Genomic DNA, 17,398 nt, shown 5'->3' on the forward strand with positions numbered 1-17,398 from the left:
TGGCGAACCCCGGGCCGCCGCAGCGGAGCGCACACACTTAACCGTTTGCGCCACGGGGCCGGCCCCTGTAGGTATGTTTTTGAATAAAATAATCAATTTGTAAATATTTTGGGGGTCCTAATTTCATATGTATTTCTCTCTGTTACTATCATATATAGACTGTGTCATGGATTTGTGCTATATGCTTAAATACTGTGTTTAGCCATTTAATGCTATTTGGCATTTGGTTTGCTTTTTACTTTTTTTCCCCTTAAAGTAGCATTGATAAACATTTATAGGTAATACTTTTTTTCTTTTCTGTTATTCACCCATTCAGCAAATATTTATTGAATGCCTAATTTCTGGGAAGTAATATTCTAGGTGCTGGGATTATAGTAGGGGAAAAAAAAAGCCAGTGACTCCACGGAGCTTCTGTACTACTGAACAAGTAACGGGGCGCCAGATTGTGGTCCGTGCCATGTAGAATAATGGGGAGGGTAACAAGGAAAAGAGAGTTGGTGGTGGTGGTGATGGGACATATCATTTTCATAGAATGGTCGTGAAAGTCCTCTCTGTTAAGGTGGCAGTTAGTGGAAGCCTGAAAGAAATGAAGGAGGGAGCTATGCAGCTATCTCCAAGAAGAGCATTTCAGGCAAAAGCCCTGTGGGTGACGCACACCTGCCATTGTGGCTGTTGTGGAGTGAGCTGGGAAGGAGCAGAAGTGGCTCTCCTGGGGCCGGCCCCGGGACGTAGCAGTTAAGTGCACGCGCCCCACTGCTGGCAGCCCGGGTTCGGATCCCGGGCTCGCACCTGAGACACTGCTTGTCAAGCCATGCTGTGGCTGTGTCCCATATAAAGTGGAGGAAGATAGGCACAGATGTTAGACCAGGGCCAGTCTTCCTCAGCAAAAAGGAGGATTGGCAGATGTTAGCTCAGGGCCGATCTTCCCCACAAAAACAAAACAAAACAAAAAAGAAGTGGCTCTCCTGGGGCCTTGTAAGCCACGTCAGGACTTTGACTGCTGTTCTGATTAGATGGGAAGCCACTGGAGAGTTTGTGCAGAGGGTTTTGATCTGATTTCCCTTTTTTTTAAACAGGCAACATTTTATTTTTCTTTAAATAGGCACAACTTCCATTTATATCAATATTCTTAACCCTTTCTCAATATTCTCAATATTTTATCTCATGACATTTTGTTATCTGAATAACTTTTTTTTTTTAATAATTTTATTTATTTATTTATTTTCCCCCCAAAGCCCCAGTAGATAGTTGTATGTCATAGCTGCACATTCTTCTAGTTGATGTATGTGGGACACGGCCTCAGCATGGCTGGAGAAGTGGTGCGTCGGTGCGCGCCCAGGATCCCAACCGGGGCCACCAGCAGCGGAGCGGGCGCACTTAACCGCTAAGCCACGGGGCTGGCCCACTTGAGATTTTAAATTGTGGTGCACATCCATTTTCATTGTTGTTTTAAAAGATATTAGCTTTTCTTTTACTGTTTGTTTTAGCATTTTGTCTGCATGTATTTTCTTTTGGTTAAAATTTACTTGTTGGGCCGGCACCATGGCTCAGTGGTTAAGTGTGTGCGCTCTGCTGCTGGCAGGCCGGGTTCGGATCCCGGGTGCACACTGACGCACCGCTTCTCTGGCCATGCTGAGGCCGCGTCCCACATACAGCAAGGATGTGCAGCTATGACATACAACTATCTACTGGGGCTTTGGGGGGAAAAAAATTTACTTGTTTCTGCAGTGATAAGCTGCATTTTCTCATAGACTCATGGACTTACCTATTCAGCAAGCATGTATTACATGCTGTCTCTGTGCCCAGGATCATGCTAGTTACTGGTGTTACAGCGAGTCTACAGCCTTCCAAGAACTCAGTGCATTAGTGGTAATTGAAAACATAGAAGTGGAGGGGTTGCTGAGAGGAAACATATGGGGCAACAGAAGGGGCATGGAACCCTGGGAGGTAACTGTGTATGAGGACAGAGGGAGAAAGTAGAATCCGTCGAAGGAGGCTTAGGGTGGACCAGCAAGAGACTGGGTAGCCTGGAAGAAGTGTGTCATAGAAGCCAAGGAAAAGGTGGGATTCAGAGTCATCTTTGACCTGAGACGAATTTTTGAGATCAAGTCCTAGATTTCAAATTAGGAAATTGAGGTCCAGAGAGGTGGTTTGACCTGAGACGAATTTTTGAGATCAAGTGTTAGATTTCAAATTAGGAAATTGAGGTCCACGGAGGTGGTTTGACCTGAGACGAATTTTTGAGATCAAGTCCTAGATTTCAAATTAGGAAATTGAGGTCCAGAGAGGTGGTTTGACCTGAGACGAATTTTTGAGATCAAGTGTTAGATTTCAAATTAGGAAATTGAGGTCCACAGAGGTGGTTTGACCTGAGACGAATTTTTGAGATCAAGTCCTAGATTTCAAATTAGGAAATTGAGGTCCAGAGAGGTGGTGTGACTTGTCCAGGTTTTACATGAAAAACCAGTGGGAGAGCTGAGCCTAGAATAAGGAATCTCTTGTTTCCAAGCCCAGTGTTCTCATCTTTATGTTTTGGTACAAGACTTTTCTTTGTTTCAGTTATTTCCGATGGAATCTTCTTAAGCTTTTTTGTGTGTGTGTGAGGAGATCAACCCTGTGCTAACATCTGCCAATCCTCCTCTTTTTTTTGCTGAGGAAGACTGGCCCTGGGCTAACATCCGTGCCCATCTTCCTCCACTTTATATGGGATGCCGCCACAGCATGGCCTGCCAAGCGGTGCGTCATGCGCGCCCGGGATCCGAACCGGCAAACCCTGGGCCACCGCAGCAGAGCGTGCGCGCTTAACACTTGCGCCACCAGGCCAGCCCCGCGATGGAATCTTCTTTTTGTCTGTCTGTGAAGGAGGCACTCCTCCGTACTTAGCTTGCATCGTTTTCCCAGCAGCTTATAGCTAGTCTGTAAAAAATAAATAACTTGAGACTTTAAAGCAAAGGGTGAGACATTTAAAAGCCATTTAAAGAGACAACCTTTGTCACCCATAAGTAATAAATGTATATTTTCATCATCTTCTTGATGCTATAGTCTCCATCAGATGGTTCTCAAAGGAGTTTTACAGCGTTATGTTGATTAAAATCATAGTAGTTAAGTTGAAATACTTGTTCCACAGATCTAGGTCTAAAATCATATTACTTCTTTTTCTAGGGGAATGAATTTTAGTAGCAATGTTAAAAATTTCATTACCTATCATCTTTTAAGTATACATGTGATACTTTATAAATTTTTTGCTTTATTTTATATAATATTTGAATACATATCATGATCAAATAACATTTGGTGAGAGAAAACAGATTAATATTTAAGAAATTTCAGGTAAGTGTGACTTCCCTGAATTCCTCTATTGTCTTTTTTGAAGATTGCAGAAGTATACATATATTCCTGGAGATTATACTTGAAGCATCCTGAAACAGATTTAAGAAAAAAAATTGCTGAAGATAGTATTCTTTTTCTTAGAAAATATTCTCATTTGTTCAGAAATCGCTGCTGATCAAAAAAACGTGAAATTAGTAAACTGAAGTCAACTAAATCATGTATTCTAACAGCCAGAATTCTTATACTTTTTGAATCTTGATTTTTATATGATATATGTTTTATTACCAGAAAATTTATCCTTTTCATGTAAGATTTCCATTAGATTTAATATTTTATATGGCTTTGAGTCTAAATAGGATTAATAAATAAAAACTCTTAACTGACTTTTCTTCTACAGAATAACTTACTGCTCTGAAAATGAGTAAATCTTAGATAAGAGAAGTGTAAGTGGCTTTAAAAGTTATTTTCATCTCTTCCAATTGCTTCAACATTTACATATTCCTTTTTTTCTTCCTTCCTGTGCTCTTGGCTTATTTAACAGTTAAGATATTAAAATCAGAACCTCTTTATTAATATGAAAAACAATGTTGAGTACTTAGTTTTAAATATTGATGGTGACAGAGATGGATCCATTTAATGATTAAGTGAAGAAAATAATGAGTAAGCGTAGGAGCTCATGACTCCTCTGAGGATTGTCAGGGGGGTGTAGGGATGATGTGTTGGATGTTCAAGCCCCACGCTGCATAGATAATGGAGAAAGACAGCTCATTCTTCTGCATTTTAATATGGTGTTACATGAAGGAACACATCCCTTGCTACCTAGAGTGCAACCACATGCAAGCCATTGTGTATTAATCTGTGTAATAATTGTATATCAGAATACTCAGATTGGTATTTTGGCTCCAGCAGTCCAAGTGGTGAGATTGTTGTAGTAATCTAGGCCTGAGGAAATAAAGGCCTGAGTTAGGAAGATTGTAATAGGAATGAACTGAAAGAGACAGATGATAAATATTAAGAAAATTTAAATTACATGAGTTACAGCCTACAAGACAGTGGTTCTGAAACCTGAGTGTGCATCAGAGTCAGTTGGAGGATTTGTTAAATTGCTAGGCCTTACCTAGAGTTTCTGACTGAGCAGGTCTGGAGTGGGGGCCTGAGAATTTGCATTTGTAACAAGTTCCCAGGCGATGCTGATGCTACTTGTCCAGGAACCGCACTTTGAGAATCGCTGTTATAATGATATGTAGACTCTTTCCCATTCCTGCATTCTCTGTATGCAATAGAGTCAATGCCAACAGATGAGAAATGAGCTAAGTGTTCTAATTTTTTTTTTTTTAGGCCAAGTGATGGTAGTAGCAATAATTCAACATGTAATATTGAGGTCGTAAATGCGCTGGATATTGAAGAAAGCATTTGGTCCCCTAGGTTTGGATTGAAGGGCAAAATAGATGTTACAGTTGGTGTGAAAATACATCGAGGATGTAAAACGAAATATAAGATAATGCCACTGGAACTTAAAACTGGCAAAGAATCAAATTCTATTGAACACCGTAGTCAGGTAAATCTTAATAAGAAAATTGTCAGAATGTTTAATATATTTTAAAATGTAGTCTGCTTTATATATTTTGGTTTAATTCAGGTAATTTTTATTTGTTTCCTGTAGTACTTTTCAATTTGTGATACATCCAGAGTACTCAGTTTGTTTTATAAATGTATACATGGTTGCAGCAGAAAGTTTTCTCCAGCAAAGAAATACAACAGCTGAACCAGTGTTGCCAAATTTATGCTGCCAAACTAAACAGATGCTCCTAAAAAAGGAATTTCTTGGCGATGTACAGGGGGAAGGGAAAGCCAAGTATATTTGGAGATTTTATGATGCACATTACCCTGTTAAAGTTTCTGAAAAATCTTAAAGTAATACGATTTGTTTTAGCTGTGTTTAACCTAATGTTTCCTAAAGCTAATTTACCATGGAGCTATTTTTTTCACGTAACATCTGCATAGGATACTCTTTAGGAAACATCAGTATAAATTTATTCTTTTATTTCCAACCTTTACTCTGGTTTTATTGATGTTTATCTAAAATGAAATAAGGGCCGTGTCTTATCGTTATGTTAAATTCAAGTTTTTTATCATCTTTTCTTCTCTCTGATAAATATAATTATCTTGTGTTGTCCTTCAAAAGTATCTGAAATTTATATTCATTATAGTGACTTAACAAATCAAAGTATTTAACATAAAGTTCTATTTTGTTTTCTGAATATTTCCATTCCCTCTGCCCATTTCCACATTGGCAGTCTGATGTGTGTTCTAGACACTTTTTTTTGTGTGTGAGGAAGATCAGCCCTGAGCTAACATCCATGCCAATCCTCCTCTTTTTGCTGAGGAAGACCGGCCCTGAGCTAACATCTATTGCCAATCCTCCTCCTTTTTTTTCCCTTTTTCTCCCCAAAGCCCCAGTAGATAGTTGTATGTCATAGTTGCACATCCTTCTAGTTGCTGTATGTGGGACACTGCCTCAGCATGGCCCGACACGCGGTGCGTTGGTGTGCATCCAGGATCCGAACCCGGGCCGCCAGTATCGGAGCGCGAGCAGTTAACTGCTAAGCCACGGGGCCAGCCCCTCTAGACACTTTTAAATCAGCAAAGATAAGACTAGAAGATAGTAATATTATTGTGTTTTTATGGTATAGTATGTATTAAGGGAATAAATAATATAACGAATAACAGCATTTGTAATATAACTCAAATTTTCTTTGGCCCTTGGAATTTCACATATTATTTCAGGAGATTTTATATAAAATAAGATTCAATTTCAAAATACTGAATTGTAGAATCAGGGATTGAAGAGTCTTTCTCTTATTAAGTGTTTCTTGGCGTTCTTAATTGTGTACCAGACACCAGAGGTTTTCGTGAAAGCTTTTCAGTTTGGGAATGAACAGTAAGGCAACCTTGTTGTTGTTTCAGCTACTATTGGGTTCACAGGTATTCGAGGTGGAGGGAAAAATAGGTTTCCCCTGTTAGAAGACTTGAATTTTTCACTTGGGTAATACAGAAATGGCTGAGATTATCAACTAAAGAGTTAGCTAGATGACAGCCCTGAAGAAGGAGAATCATGCCAAGATAGAAGAAAAGCTATTTTTGAAGTCAGAGATGTGAAGAAATGTGTTCTGTGTATGTGCAACTGAAAATTTTTTACTTATTTATTTATTTTTTAATTTTATTTATTTATTTTTCCCCCACAGCGCCAGTAGATAGTTGTATGTCATAGCTGCACATCCTTCTAGTTGCTGTATGTGGGACACGGCCTCAGCATGGCCGGAGAAGCGGTGCGTCGGTGCGCACCTGGGATCCGACCCCGGGCCGCCAGTAGCAGAGCGTGCGCACTTAACCGCTAAGCCACGGGGCCGGCCCTTTACTTATTTTTTTAGGACAAGTTTGAAATCACTTCAGAATGCTAAAAGAAAGAAATATAGAAGCATTTCACATCTAAAGTGGTCTAGATTCAAAGACTTGTCCTTATTAAGGTTGCTGCTCTAAGTTGTAGTGCCTTCAAGGCAAAGAATATTACTGTGTTTAATTTTCTTCAGTTGGAACTTTCATCTTTGCAAGAAGAGAAGCTGCACAAAGAACTTTGAGAATAAAATAATACTTCTTGTATTAAAAAAATGAGGAAATTTACTAGAGCAAGGCTCAAACAAAAATATTGGAGTTTATATTGCATATTCATTGTGCAGGAAACAAGGAGACGTTAAAGAATTAATTATAGTAATTCATTGCGTTATATAGGTATTGGAGATGAGGAAAGAAATAGATTTCCCCTCTTAGAAGATTTGACTTTTCCACTCTGGTAGTACAGAAAAAGCTTAAGTTATAAACTACCTTCAATTAGGAAGATGTTTATAAGTGGATTGTATTCCAGAAGTTCTTTTGTAAGTCAGTAATTTGGCATTTGAAACATATTTTCTAAAAGAAAAATATTATATGGAGCTGTGATCCCTAAACCAGCTCACAAAAACCTATTAACTTGTGATACAGTTGAATTATACTAATATTGTAAACTTTTAATGCAACTTCCTTCTATCATAATATTAAGGGAATTTCATTTCAGACATTTTTCCCGTCTAGTAAGTCCCAGAAGCAGAGTCCTTTGTACCTCTTCCTTCTGCTTCAGTTCCCATGGAGTAAAAAACTTAACATGGAAGGACCATTAGTTTTGGAGGACTGCTTCAGTCCACAGCCCCAAGGCTCTACCCTTGTCATTTATGAGTTCACTTTAATTTTAAGAAGTTTTATTTGGTACCTTTGCTGTATAAGGGACCACAAGTAGGGTGCTTTTAAGAAGACCTCCCAAAACGTGCTTCATAGGCTCAGATGTTGAAGCAACGCCCTTCGTAAAAGTCTTTTGTATACAGTTGAATTTAGGATATCAAGCTAAAATATCAGACTTTGGCATGATTGTTTCATGAGACTGAACGTTTCTGCATTTTACTTTGTAGATATTTGGGGTTACTGTGAGTATTTCTGTAAATATTTTGAACATTGAGGTATCTGGGATTGTATTTTCTTGAAAAATTTATATTAGGATTATTATGTTATTTATATTAGGATTTCTTCTATATTTCTGTTACATTTATTAGTTGCATAGGCACCACTATTTTTGATAGGAGCAAAAGAACAAAAATCAATTGAATTTAATGTATTTTTGTTTTTTGTAAGCCTGTCTTGGGCACTTAATGATGAGTTTATAGGTATAATTAATATTTATACTGCAAGTAATACTTTTTGCCTTCTATAAATTAATCATTATATTTTAAATATAGCTTAGAAAACAAGAATATAATTATAATTTGACATTATACTTAGGCATGTTAATTATAATTACTGGTCTTGGTATTTTGGAATTTTATGATTTCAAGACTGGGCCTTCATAAATCATTTAATATTTTAATCTTGGAGATCATTTGGAAAACAATTCGGCTTGTTGTTAGGTTGTATATGACTCTAACTAAATGAGTTGCTCTTGTTGCTAAGGTGTTTTCATGAATTAAAGGAGCTGTTTCTGGGCTGGCCCCGTGGCTTAGCGGTTGAGTGTGCGCGCTCTGCTGCTGGTGGCCCAGGTTCAGATCTCGGGCGCGCACCGACGCACCGCTTCTCTGGCCATGCTGAGGCCACGTCCCACATACAGCAACTAGAAGGGTGTGCAGCTATGACATACAACTATCTACTGGGGCTTTGGGGGAAAAATAAATGAATAAATAAAATTAAAAAAAAAAAGAGCTGTTTCTAACTTGTCTTAGATGGTTTTTCTGAAGAGCAGCACATAAACTTAATGCAGTTAATGATGCTTCATGCTCTGGAAAAAACAGTAAACTCTGTAGAGTTAGTCTCATTTAGTTGTCACAGTAACTATGACATAAATAATATGCATTTTAATGTTTAGTTCACTTATTTTAAACAGGGAAAATAGTGTCTAAAGACTGTTAACTTGAAAATGTAAAACATAGTTTGATTAATTTCCCTCTTTAATTTATTGGAAACCTAAATATTTACTAAGAAAAGTTCTAAATATTTTTTTTTGTCTATGTAAAACTGAGAAGCAAAAATTATGTTTGTTTCATGGAAATTAAATATCTGACATTGAGTTTATTGTGTTACCTTTGCTAATTTGGCTCATGTTATTTTCAAAATGGAAATAGCTTAATTGACCTTTTGACTTTAAAATTACAATGTGTATTGATTGCAAAAGATGTATAGAGATACAGAAAGTTGAAGTTTTATTTGACAAAATGTACAACGTTTTTACAGCTTGTTCTGTACACACTGCTAAGCCAAGAGAGAAGAGCTGACCCAGAGGCCGGCCTGCTCCTCTACCTCAAGACTGGCCAGATGTACCCTGTGCCTGCCAAACATCTTGATAAAAGAGGTTGAGCTGTTTTCTCTCAATTTTACTTCTCTGGATTTTGTTTGTTTTTTCTTCAGCTTTTTGTGATACATATTTATACCTGACAATCGCTCACTGCACTTGCTAGGCCTAAGACAAGTTGTAATTTGTAGTTTTGGTATTTTTTTTTTTTTTGTGAGGAGATCAGCCCTGAGCTAACATCCGCCAATCCTCCTCCTTTTTTTTTGCTGAGGAAGACGGCCCTGGGCTAACATCGGTGCCTATCTTCCTCCACTTTATATGGGACGCCGCCACAGCATGGTTTACCAAGCAGTGCGTCGGTGCGCGCCCGGGATCCGAACCAGCGAACCCCGGGCTGCCGCAGCGGAGTGCGCGCACTTAACTGCTTGCGCCACCGGGCCGGCCCCTGTAGTTTTGGTATTTTTTAAAAGAAATTTTAACAAAATACTGTATAGTTGAAAACATTAACCTTTTAAAATTTTATTATACAAAACTTTATTTTAAACTTTCTATCTTATATTTGAGACATTCTAGATAGCTATATTTATCTTAGCATTCAGCTAATAAAACACCAACTTCACAATATTTACTAGTTATGAGATACGTGATTATTTAAAGAACTTATTAAGTAAACAAAAATTGAAGGAAATATACCAAAATGTTAACAGTGGTTATTCTAGTGAAGTGGGAAATACGAATGTTTTTCTTTACTTTTTTTATGTTTTTAAATCTAAAGTTTCACTTATATGATGGAATAGATATATAATAAATATCTCTTAATTCTTTAAAAACACCTGCCCTTTTTTTCCCCATAGAATTATTAAGGCTAAGAAACCAGATGGCATTTTCTTTGTTTCACCGAATTAGCAAATCTGCTACTGAGAAGGAGAAGACAAAGCTTGCTCCTTTGCCACAAATAATTGAGGAACAGCAAACCTGTAAATATTGTTCCCAAATAGGCAACTGTGCTCTTTATAGCAGGTAAACACACGGTCTTCCCAAAGTATTAATTCCAGTTAAGTATGCACTCAACTCAAAGTGATTTAACATTGTTGGCTGATCTGGCATTGATGAGTTCACTTTAGTTATTTTTCTTTGTGTATAGTAGTTCTAAAATGAAAGGAATAGGAAAAAAAAAAGCACAGTTATTTCATATTTTATAACAAGCCTATTTCCTTGGGGAATAATAGAATGCTTTTTAAACTTTTTTCCAAAATTTTAATCTTTTTTTCTTGTAGTTTCTGGGGAAATGAAATAATTTTAGGACTTATGGAATCTGGTTAAGAAAGATGTAGTATGGGCGTTTTGAATACAGTACAACTTTTCTTAAATGATGTTTCAAGAAGTGTTCCATTTCTTAGTTGCTAGTTTAATTTCAGGCCTTTTGTAGTTAAAAACAGGGAAATTGGTTCTTTCAGATTGACACTTTGATATGATCCGATGGACTCCTCTTGTTTATGTATGTCTATTTTTGTACATATGGGAGGTTTATTAACTGTCTTATAAACAGTCATATACATTTATACCTTCATAGGCCAATGAAAGTTTTGAAGGACACAAAAAAGTAGTTGGATGTAAGTACAGACTGGGAAACAAGATCAAATCAAAACTAAAGTTCTAATTCAGCCTGAAAATTCACATAAAGGACTTTTTTTTTAAAAATTTTATTTATTTATTTTTCCCTCAAAGCCCCAGTAGATAGTTGTATGTCATAGCTGCACATCCTTCTAGTTGCTGTATGTGGGACGCGGCCTCAGCATGGCCAGAGAAGCAGTGCATCGGTGCGCGCCCGGGATCCGAACCCGGGCCGCCAGTAGCGGAGTGCGCGCACTTAACTGCTAAGCCACGGGGCCGGCCCTAAAGGACTTTTAAATGTCTTGTATCAAAGGATCTCTTAATGGCAGAGGACCGTGAACCATGGGAAGTCTGGGCCTATAGTACAAGCACATCTTTTTTAAAATCTTGTCTTATTCTCAGTGTTTTATATGCTATTCTGTAGCATACTTGTTTCTATATGAAAATTTAAAAATCAGTATTAAGCAAAATTGATTCTCCACACAGTTCTTCATGTTTTTATGTTGACTTTCTTATGGCACAGAGCTGGATGTACAAATACTGTGATTTTGGGAAGTACAGTCACACAAAAAACCAAAACTTGCTACATATAAGAATAAAGGCTAGAGTATACCAAACTTAAGAAGTTGTTAGTGGGGTAGTCATTGAAGGCAAAATAATGCCGTTTTGAATTTCTTATGTATTTTGTTTTGTAAAAAGCCATTTGGCTTATGAAATGTTGAAATGACTTATAAAGAAAGTTAGGGGCTATGGTTATAAGTTATGATGATCATTATGTACGTGTACTTATTTTAGAAATACCTCATTTCCTAGCCAGCCAGTGAAATGCTTTATAACATCTCTGACTTGGAGCTTTATCTTTAGAGCAGTTGAACAACAGATGGACGACAGTTCAGTCCCGATTGGCATGCTGCCCAAAATAAAAGAAGAAACTCAGCATCTGAAGCCTACACACTTAGAGTATTTCAGTCTTTGGTGTCTAATGTTAACCCTGGAGTCACAATCAAAGGATGATAAAAAGAATCACCAAAATATATGGTTAATGCCTGCTTCAGAAATGTAAGTGATCCATTTAATACGTAATAGAACTTTAGTAATTCGGATTAGTTAATGGGATGGCATTTGGAATTCATGACAAATACAGGTAATGTAGCAAGTTAAAGACATGCCTTTCATTTATTCATGTCAACTCCAGATGTCTGTCAATGAATTGTTTCGAAGTGGAGCATCACTGTTAGTTATTTTCAGTAGGTTAGATATGCCTCAAGAAATTTTATTTTAAAAATTATTAGTAAATCCTTTTTCATCAGTGAAAAGAATATAAACTTGAGTATATCATAAGGTGAATTTTAGCATATTGGTAGAGTGCAAATTAATGAAGTTTTAATCATTTAAATACTAGTATTTTAAAAGTTTATATTTTTAGTAAGTTTTGATACAGATTCAAATTTTCTGAAGTTGGTCAGTCTTGTATTTTGTGAGATCCATTTTTTTTTTATTGCGGTAACATTGGTTTATAACATTATATAAATTTAAGGTGTACATCGTTATATTTTGATTTCTGTGTAGATTATATCATGTTTACCCCCCAAAGACTAATTACAATCCATCACCACACACATGTCCCTAATTGTCCCTTTCACCCCTCTCCCTCCCCCCTTCCCCTCTGGTCACCACCAATCTAATCTCTGTCTCTATGTGATTGTTTGTTGTTTTTATCTTCTGCTATGAGTGAGATCATACCGTGTTTGACTTTCTCCCTCTGACTTATTTCACTTTGCATAATACCCTCAAGGTCCATCCAAGTTGTCACAAATGGCCGGATTTCATTGTTTCCTATGGCTGAGTAGTATTGCATTGTGTATATATACCACAGCTTCTTTATCCATTCCTCCCTTTATCCATTCGGCACCTAGGTTGCTTCCAAGCCTTGGCTATTGTGAATAATGCTGCAGTGAACATAGGGGTGCATGTGTCTTTATGCATTTGTGTTGTCATGTTCTTTGGATAAATACCCAGTAGTGGAATAGCTGGGTCATATAGTAGTTCTATTCTTAATTTTTTTGAGGAATCTCCATACTGTTTTCCATAGTGGCTGCACCAGTAGTGTATGAGAGTTCCCTTCTCTCTACATTCTCTCCAACACTTGTTGTTTCCTGTCTTGTTAATTATAGCCAAAACTACTACTCATTGTAGTTTTGGTTGTGAGATCCACTTTTCACAAGTTACTTGTAAAGTTGTATTTGTATATATCTTTGCATGGTATTTTTCTTTATGTAACATTTAGTTGCTTTTGATCCGTTTATTTCTTTCCAGGATGAATATTGATAATAATCTGACTTTAGAAATAATTGAATCGTTATTTCCTTAGTGCTAGACTTTAACACAAGGAAACATTACACAGAGAAAGTATAAGTAGTTTTTGATAGGCTACATAAGTACAGTGAATATGTCAAGTGTACGTGCCAGCGAGCTTCTGAAGTTGTATGGTATTTAATAGTAGTGCCTGAGAGGTTGTAAATGCTTAATGCTTATTTCTTAGAAGCAGCGGAATTATCACTTTGCTTGCCATTATTTTAATAACGATAATTATAAATTCTCTTGTAACCACTAAGGAAATGGGTTACTATTTTCTTCGCATCAGGTTCAGGAACAGGTTATTAGAGTTTGTCTTCCGTAATGTTACGTGTGTCAACACAGGAGGTGGGGGTATCATTCAAGGATCAAAGTGCTGATACTTATCATCATTCAGAGATCCCTGCCTGTGGGTGCAACAAGGGAGGTGCTCCCTAGCACTTAACTAGAGGTCTATTGGTGAGAGGTTATTTTAAAACTAATAGAGAGGGGCCAGCCCCATGGCTTAGCGGTTAAGTGCACGAGCTCCGCTACTGGCGGCCCAGGTTCGGATCCCGGTAGCGCATGGACGCACCACTTCTCTGGCCATGCTGGGGGTCGTCCCACATACAGCAACTAGAAGGGTATGCAACTATGACATACAACTATCTACTGGGGCTTTGGGGAGAAAAAGGGGAAAAAAAGGAGGAGGATTGGCAATAGATTAACTCAGGGCTGGTCTTCCTCAGCAAAAAGAGGAGGATTAGCATGGATGTTAGCTCAGGGCTGATCTTCCTCACACACACAAAAAATAAATAAAAAAATAAAACTAATAGAGAGAATGTTTCCTTAGCATTTCTTTTTTCTTTTCTTTTTTTTTTTTTTTTGTGAGGAAGATCAGCCCTGAGCTAACATCCATGCTAATCCTCCTCTTTTTGCTGAGGAAGACCGGCTCTGAGCTAACATCTATTGCCAGTCCTCCTCCTTTTTTTTTTTTCCCCAAAGCCCTAGTAGATAGTTGTATGTCATAGTTGCACATCCTTCTAGTTGCTGTATGTGGGACGGGGCCTCAGCATGGCCGGAGAAGCGATGCGTCAGTGTGCGCCTGGGATCCAAAACCGGGCCGCCAGTAGCGGAGCACGCGCACTTAACCGCTAAGCCACGCGGATCCAGCATTTCTAACACTTTAGTATAGGTTGTGGAAAATGTAGAAATGACAGTCTCAGTATTAGCGTTAGAGTTTCCAGGAGTCAGATAAACAAGTAAATTGTGGAAAAATGCAAATACAGTATTTGTATGTGTGATGTAAATGGAAGCTTTCTCTTTCTTTCTTTCATAGGGAGGAGAGTGGCAGCTGCATTGGAAACCTGATTAGAACAGAACACGTGAGAACCGTTTGTGATGGACAGTATTTACATAATTTCCAGCGTAAAAATGGTGCCATACCTATCACAAATCTAATGGCAGGTGACAGAATTATTTTAAGTGGAGAAGAGAGAACACTGTTTGCTTTGTCTAGGGGATATGTGAAGGAGATTAACATGACAACAGTAACCTGTTTATTAGACAGGTAATGAAACCTTCCTTTTTTGCAGGGTGGGCAGGTGATAGCTTTATTGATATATAAATCACATACCATATAGTTCATTCATTTAAAGTGTACAGTTCAGTGGTTTTTAGTACATGCACACAGTTATGCAATCATCACCAAAATCAATTTTAGAACATTTTCAGCACTCCAGAAAGAAACTCTGTACCCTTCAGCAGTCACTCCCCCAGCTCTCGGTAATCACCAGTTTCCTTTCTGTCTCTATAGAGTTGCCTGTTCTGAACATTTTGTATAAGTGGGATTGTACAATATGTGGTCTTTTGTGACTGGCTTTTTTCACTTAGCATACTGTTTTTGAGGTTCATCTTTGTGTAGTAGCATATATCAGTACTTCATTCCTTTTTTGAAAAAATGGAGGTAAAATTCACATAACATTAAATTGACCATTAACCATTTTAAAACGTACAGTTCAATGCCATTTAGTACATTCACAGTATTGTGCAAGCAGCACTTCTATCTAGTTCCAAGACGTTTCATCACCTTGGAAGGAAACGTCGTACCCATTAAGTAATCACTCCCTTCTCCCCTCTCCCTCCAGCCCCTGGCAACAGCTAATCTGCTTTCTGTCTCTGTAGATTTATCTATTCTGGATATTTCATCTAAGTAGAACCATAAAGTATGTGACATTTTTGTCTGGCTTCTTTGACTTAGCATAATATTTATGAGGTTTATCCACACTTCAGCATTTATCAGTACCTCATTCCTTTTTATGGCTGAATATTCCGTTATGTACATAGACCACATTTGGTTCATTCCATTCACCAGCTGATGGACATGTGAGTTGTTTCCACTTTTTGGATGTTATGGCTAGTGTTGCTATAAATATTCACATATAAATTTTTATATGAACATATTTTTATTTCCCTTTGTATGTATCTAGTATTGGAATTGCTGGGTCATGTGCTAATTTTGTGTTTAACATTTTGAGAAAGTACCAAACTGCTAACCTTTTGTTTAGTACTTTATGTTCCATAGTGCTGCTGTGGACATAATCTTATCTAATTCTCACAGCTGTGTGTACAGCAGGCAGAATAAACACCCTGTGTTAGCTATAAAGCTCATTTCTCCTTCTTAGCACTCTCAGCACTCAGCATTTCATTCTTTTTTTTTTTAAGAAAAATTTTTTTCATTTATTATTGTTATATAAAGTATATTTATCTCAATTAATACAAAGTAAGTTGATTTAAAGAAATTTTTTTGTGTGTGTGTGTGAGGAAGATCAGCCCTGAGCTAACATCCATGCTAATCCTCCTCTTTTTGCTGAGGAAGACTGGCTCTGAGCTAACGTCTATTGCCAATCCTCCTCCCTTTTTTTTTCCCTAAAGCCCCAGTAGATAGTCGTATGTCATAGTTGCACATCCTTCTAGTTGCCGTATGTGGGACGCGGCCTCAGCATGGCCGGAGAAGCGGTGTGTCAGTGCGCGCCCGGGATCCGAACCCGGGCTGCCAGTAGCAGAGCGCGCACACTTAACTGCTAAGCCACGGGGCCGGCCCCGAAAAATATTAAGTAAATAGAATAGTTGGTATGATAATTTGTGGTAGAGACTAATATCTATGTTTACCAATATCCATATTCCCCTCTTCCTGCACCCCCAACGTTCCTTGCATTTAAGTGCAGGCATGTGTCACCGTTTCTTAATGGGTGGAGATCAGCAGTTGGGATGCAGTGACCTCTGGGTAACTGCAGTGGAAATGTCTAGGCTTGTTCTCTGCCCCTCAGTAAGCCCAGTTAAGCTATAACCAACCCTAGTCTGAGTTTCATGATATGAGAGTGTGAGCCATAATATTTCTCTTGTCTATTAGGATTCCGTGCAGTCCCTTACAGTACTTATTTAGTTCCTACCATGTATTAGGTGCTTTGCAAATCCTTGAGGAATTTATAGTCTCGTGGGTATACAGATATATAAACATATTTTCAGACTAACATGACAAGTGTTTGCATTGATGGGAACACAGAGAAGAGGCATTTAACCCAATTTTAGGAGGCTCAGGGAAGGCTCTTTGAAAGAGGTCATTCTGGATCTTCATCCTGTGGATTAATAAGTTAGCCTGATGAAGCAGTGTGAGAAGAGTATACAGGACAGGGAACATGATGCGTGAAGGCATGATGGTGTGATAGAGTATGAAGCAGAGTAATCAGGAAAATGCAGGCAATTATTTCTGAAATGTAAAAGATAAGGGAGTGATTGGAGAGATCAGGTCATAGAAGGTCGTATACACGTGTTAAGAAGTTTTGACTTATAATATTCAGCTGTATTAAAGAATTTGAAACAGAAGAATGATAATCAGATTTGCATTTTTCTGTAGATACATTGTAGAGAATAGAGTTAATTAATGGAAGCAAAACTGAAAGCAAAGAAACCAGGAGACTGTTATAGTGGCCCAGGCTAGAGGTGACTGAGGGCAAGGTAGTTTTGGCAGAGAGGATGAAATAACTTTGAGAAGTATTGAGAAAGTAAAATTGGCTGGCATTTGGATACCAGTTGCATATGTGGGTTGGGAAAAGGATGAAGGAGAGTGAAGGATCGAGCTGCAGTGTAGGTACAAGTGCCATTAACTAAGATCAGGACCACAGAAGGAGGATCTGGTTCAGTAGGGACGAAGACTTGTTCAGTTTTGAATATATTGAGCTTTCATATCCTGGG

General features: G+C 38.0%; 1 protein-coding gene across 4 annotated transcripts in view; it reads left to right on the forward strand.

The window, feature by feature from the left end:
- DNA2 (DNA replication helicase/nuclease 2) overlaps positions 1–17,398 on the forward strand; it is a 50,500-nt gene that overhangs the window by 17,596 nt on the left and 15,506 nt on the right. For 2 of the 4 annotated variants that reach the window (XM_058543321.1, XM_058543324.1), the window contains 5 exons: positions 4,669–4,888; positions 9,139–9,256; positions 10,051–10,216; positions 11,675–11,869; positions 14,484–14,714. In XM_058543321.1, coding sequence (XP_058399304.1) covers positions 4,669–4,888; positions 9,139–9,256; positions 10,051–10,216; positions 11,675–11,869; positions 14,484–14,714 — 930 coding nt within the window. The remainder of the gene's footprint in view (positions 1–4,668; positions 4,889–9,138; positions 9,257–10,050; positions 10,217–11,674; positions 11,870–14,483; positions 14,715–17,398) is intronic. The other 2 variants (XM_058543322.1, XM_058543325.1) reach the window with 1 other exon arrangement.

The sequence above is a fragment of the Diceros bicornis genome, chromosome 6 (assembly GCF_020826845.1).
Source record: "Diceros bicornis minor isolate mBicDic1 chromosome 6, mDicBic1.mat.cur, whole genome shotgun sequence".
Classification (NCBI taxonomy): Eukaryota; Metazoa; Chordata; class Mammalia; order Perissodactyla; family Rhinocerotidae; genus Diceros; species Diceros bicornis.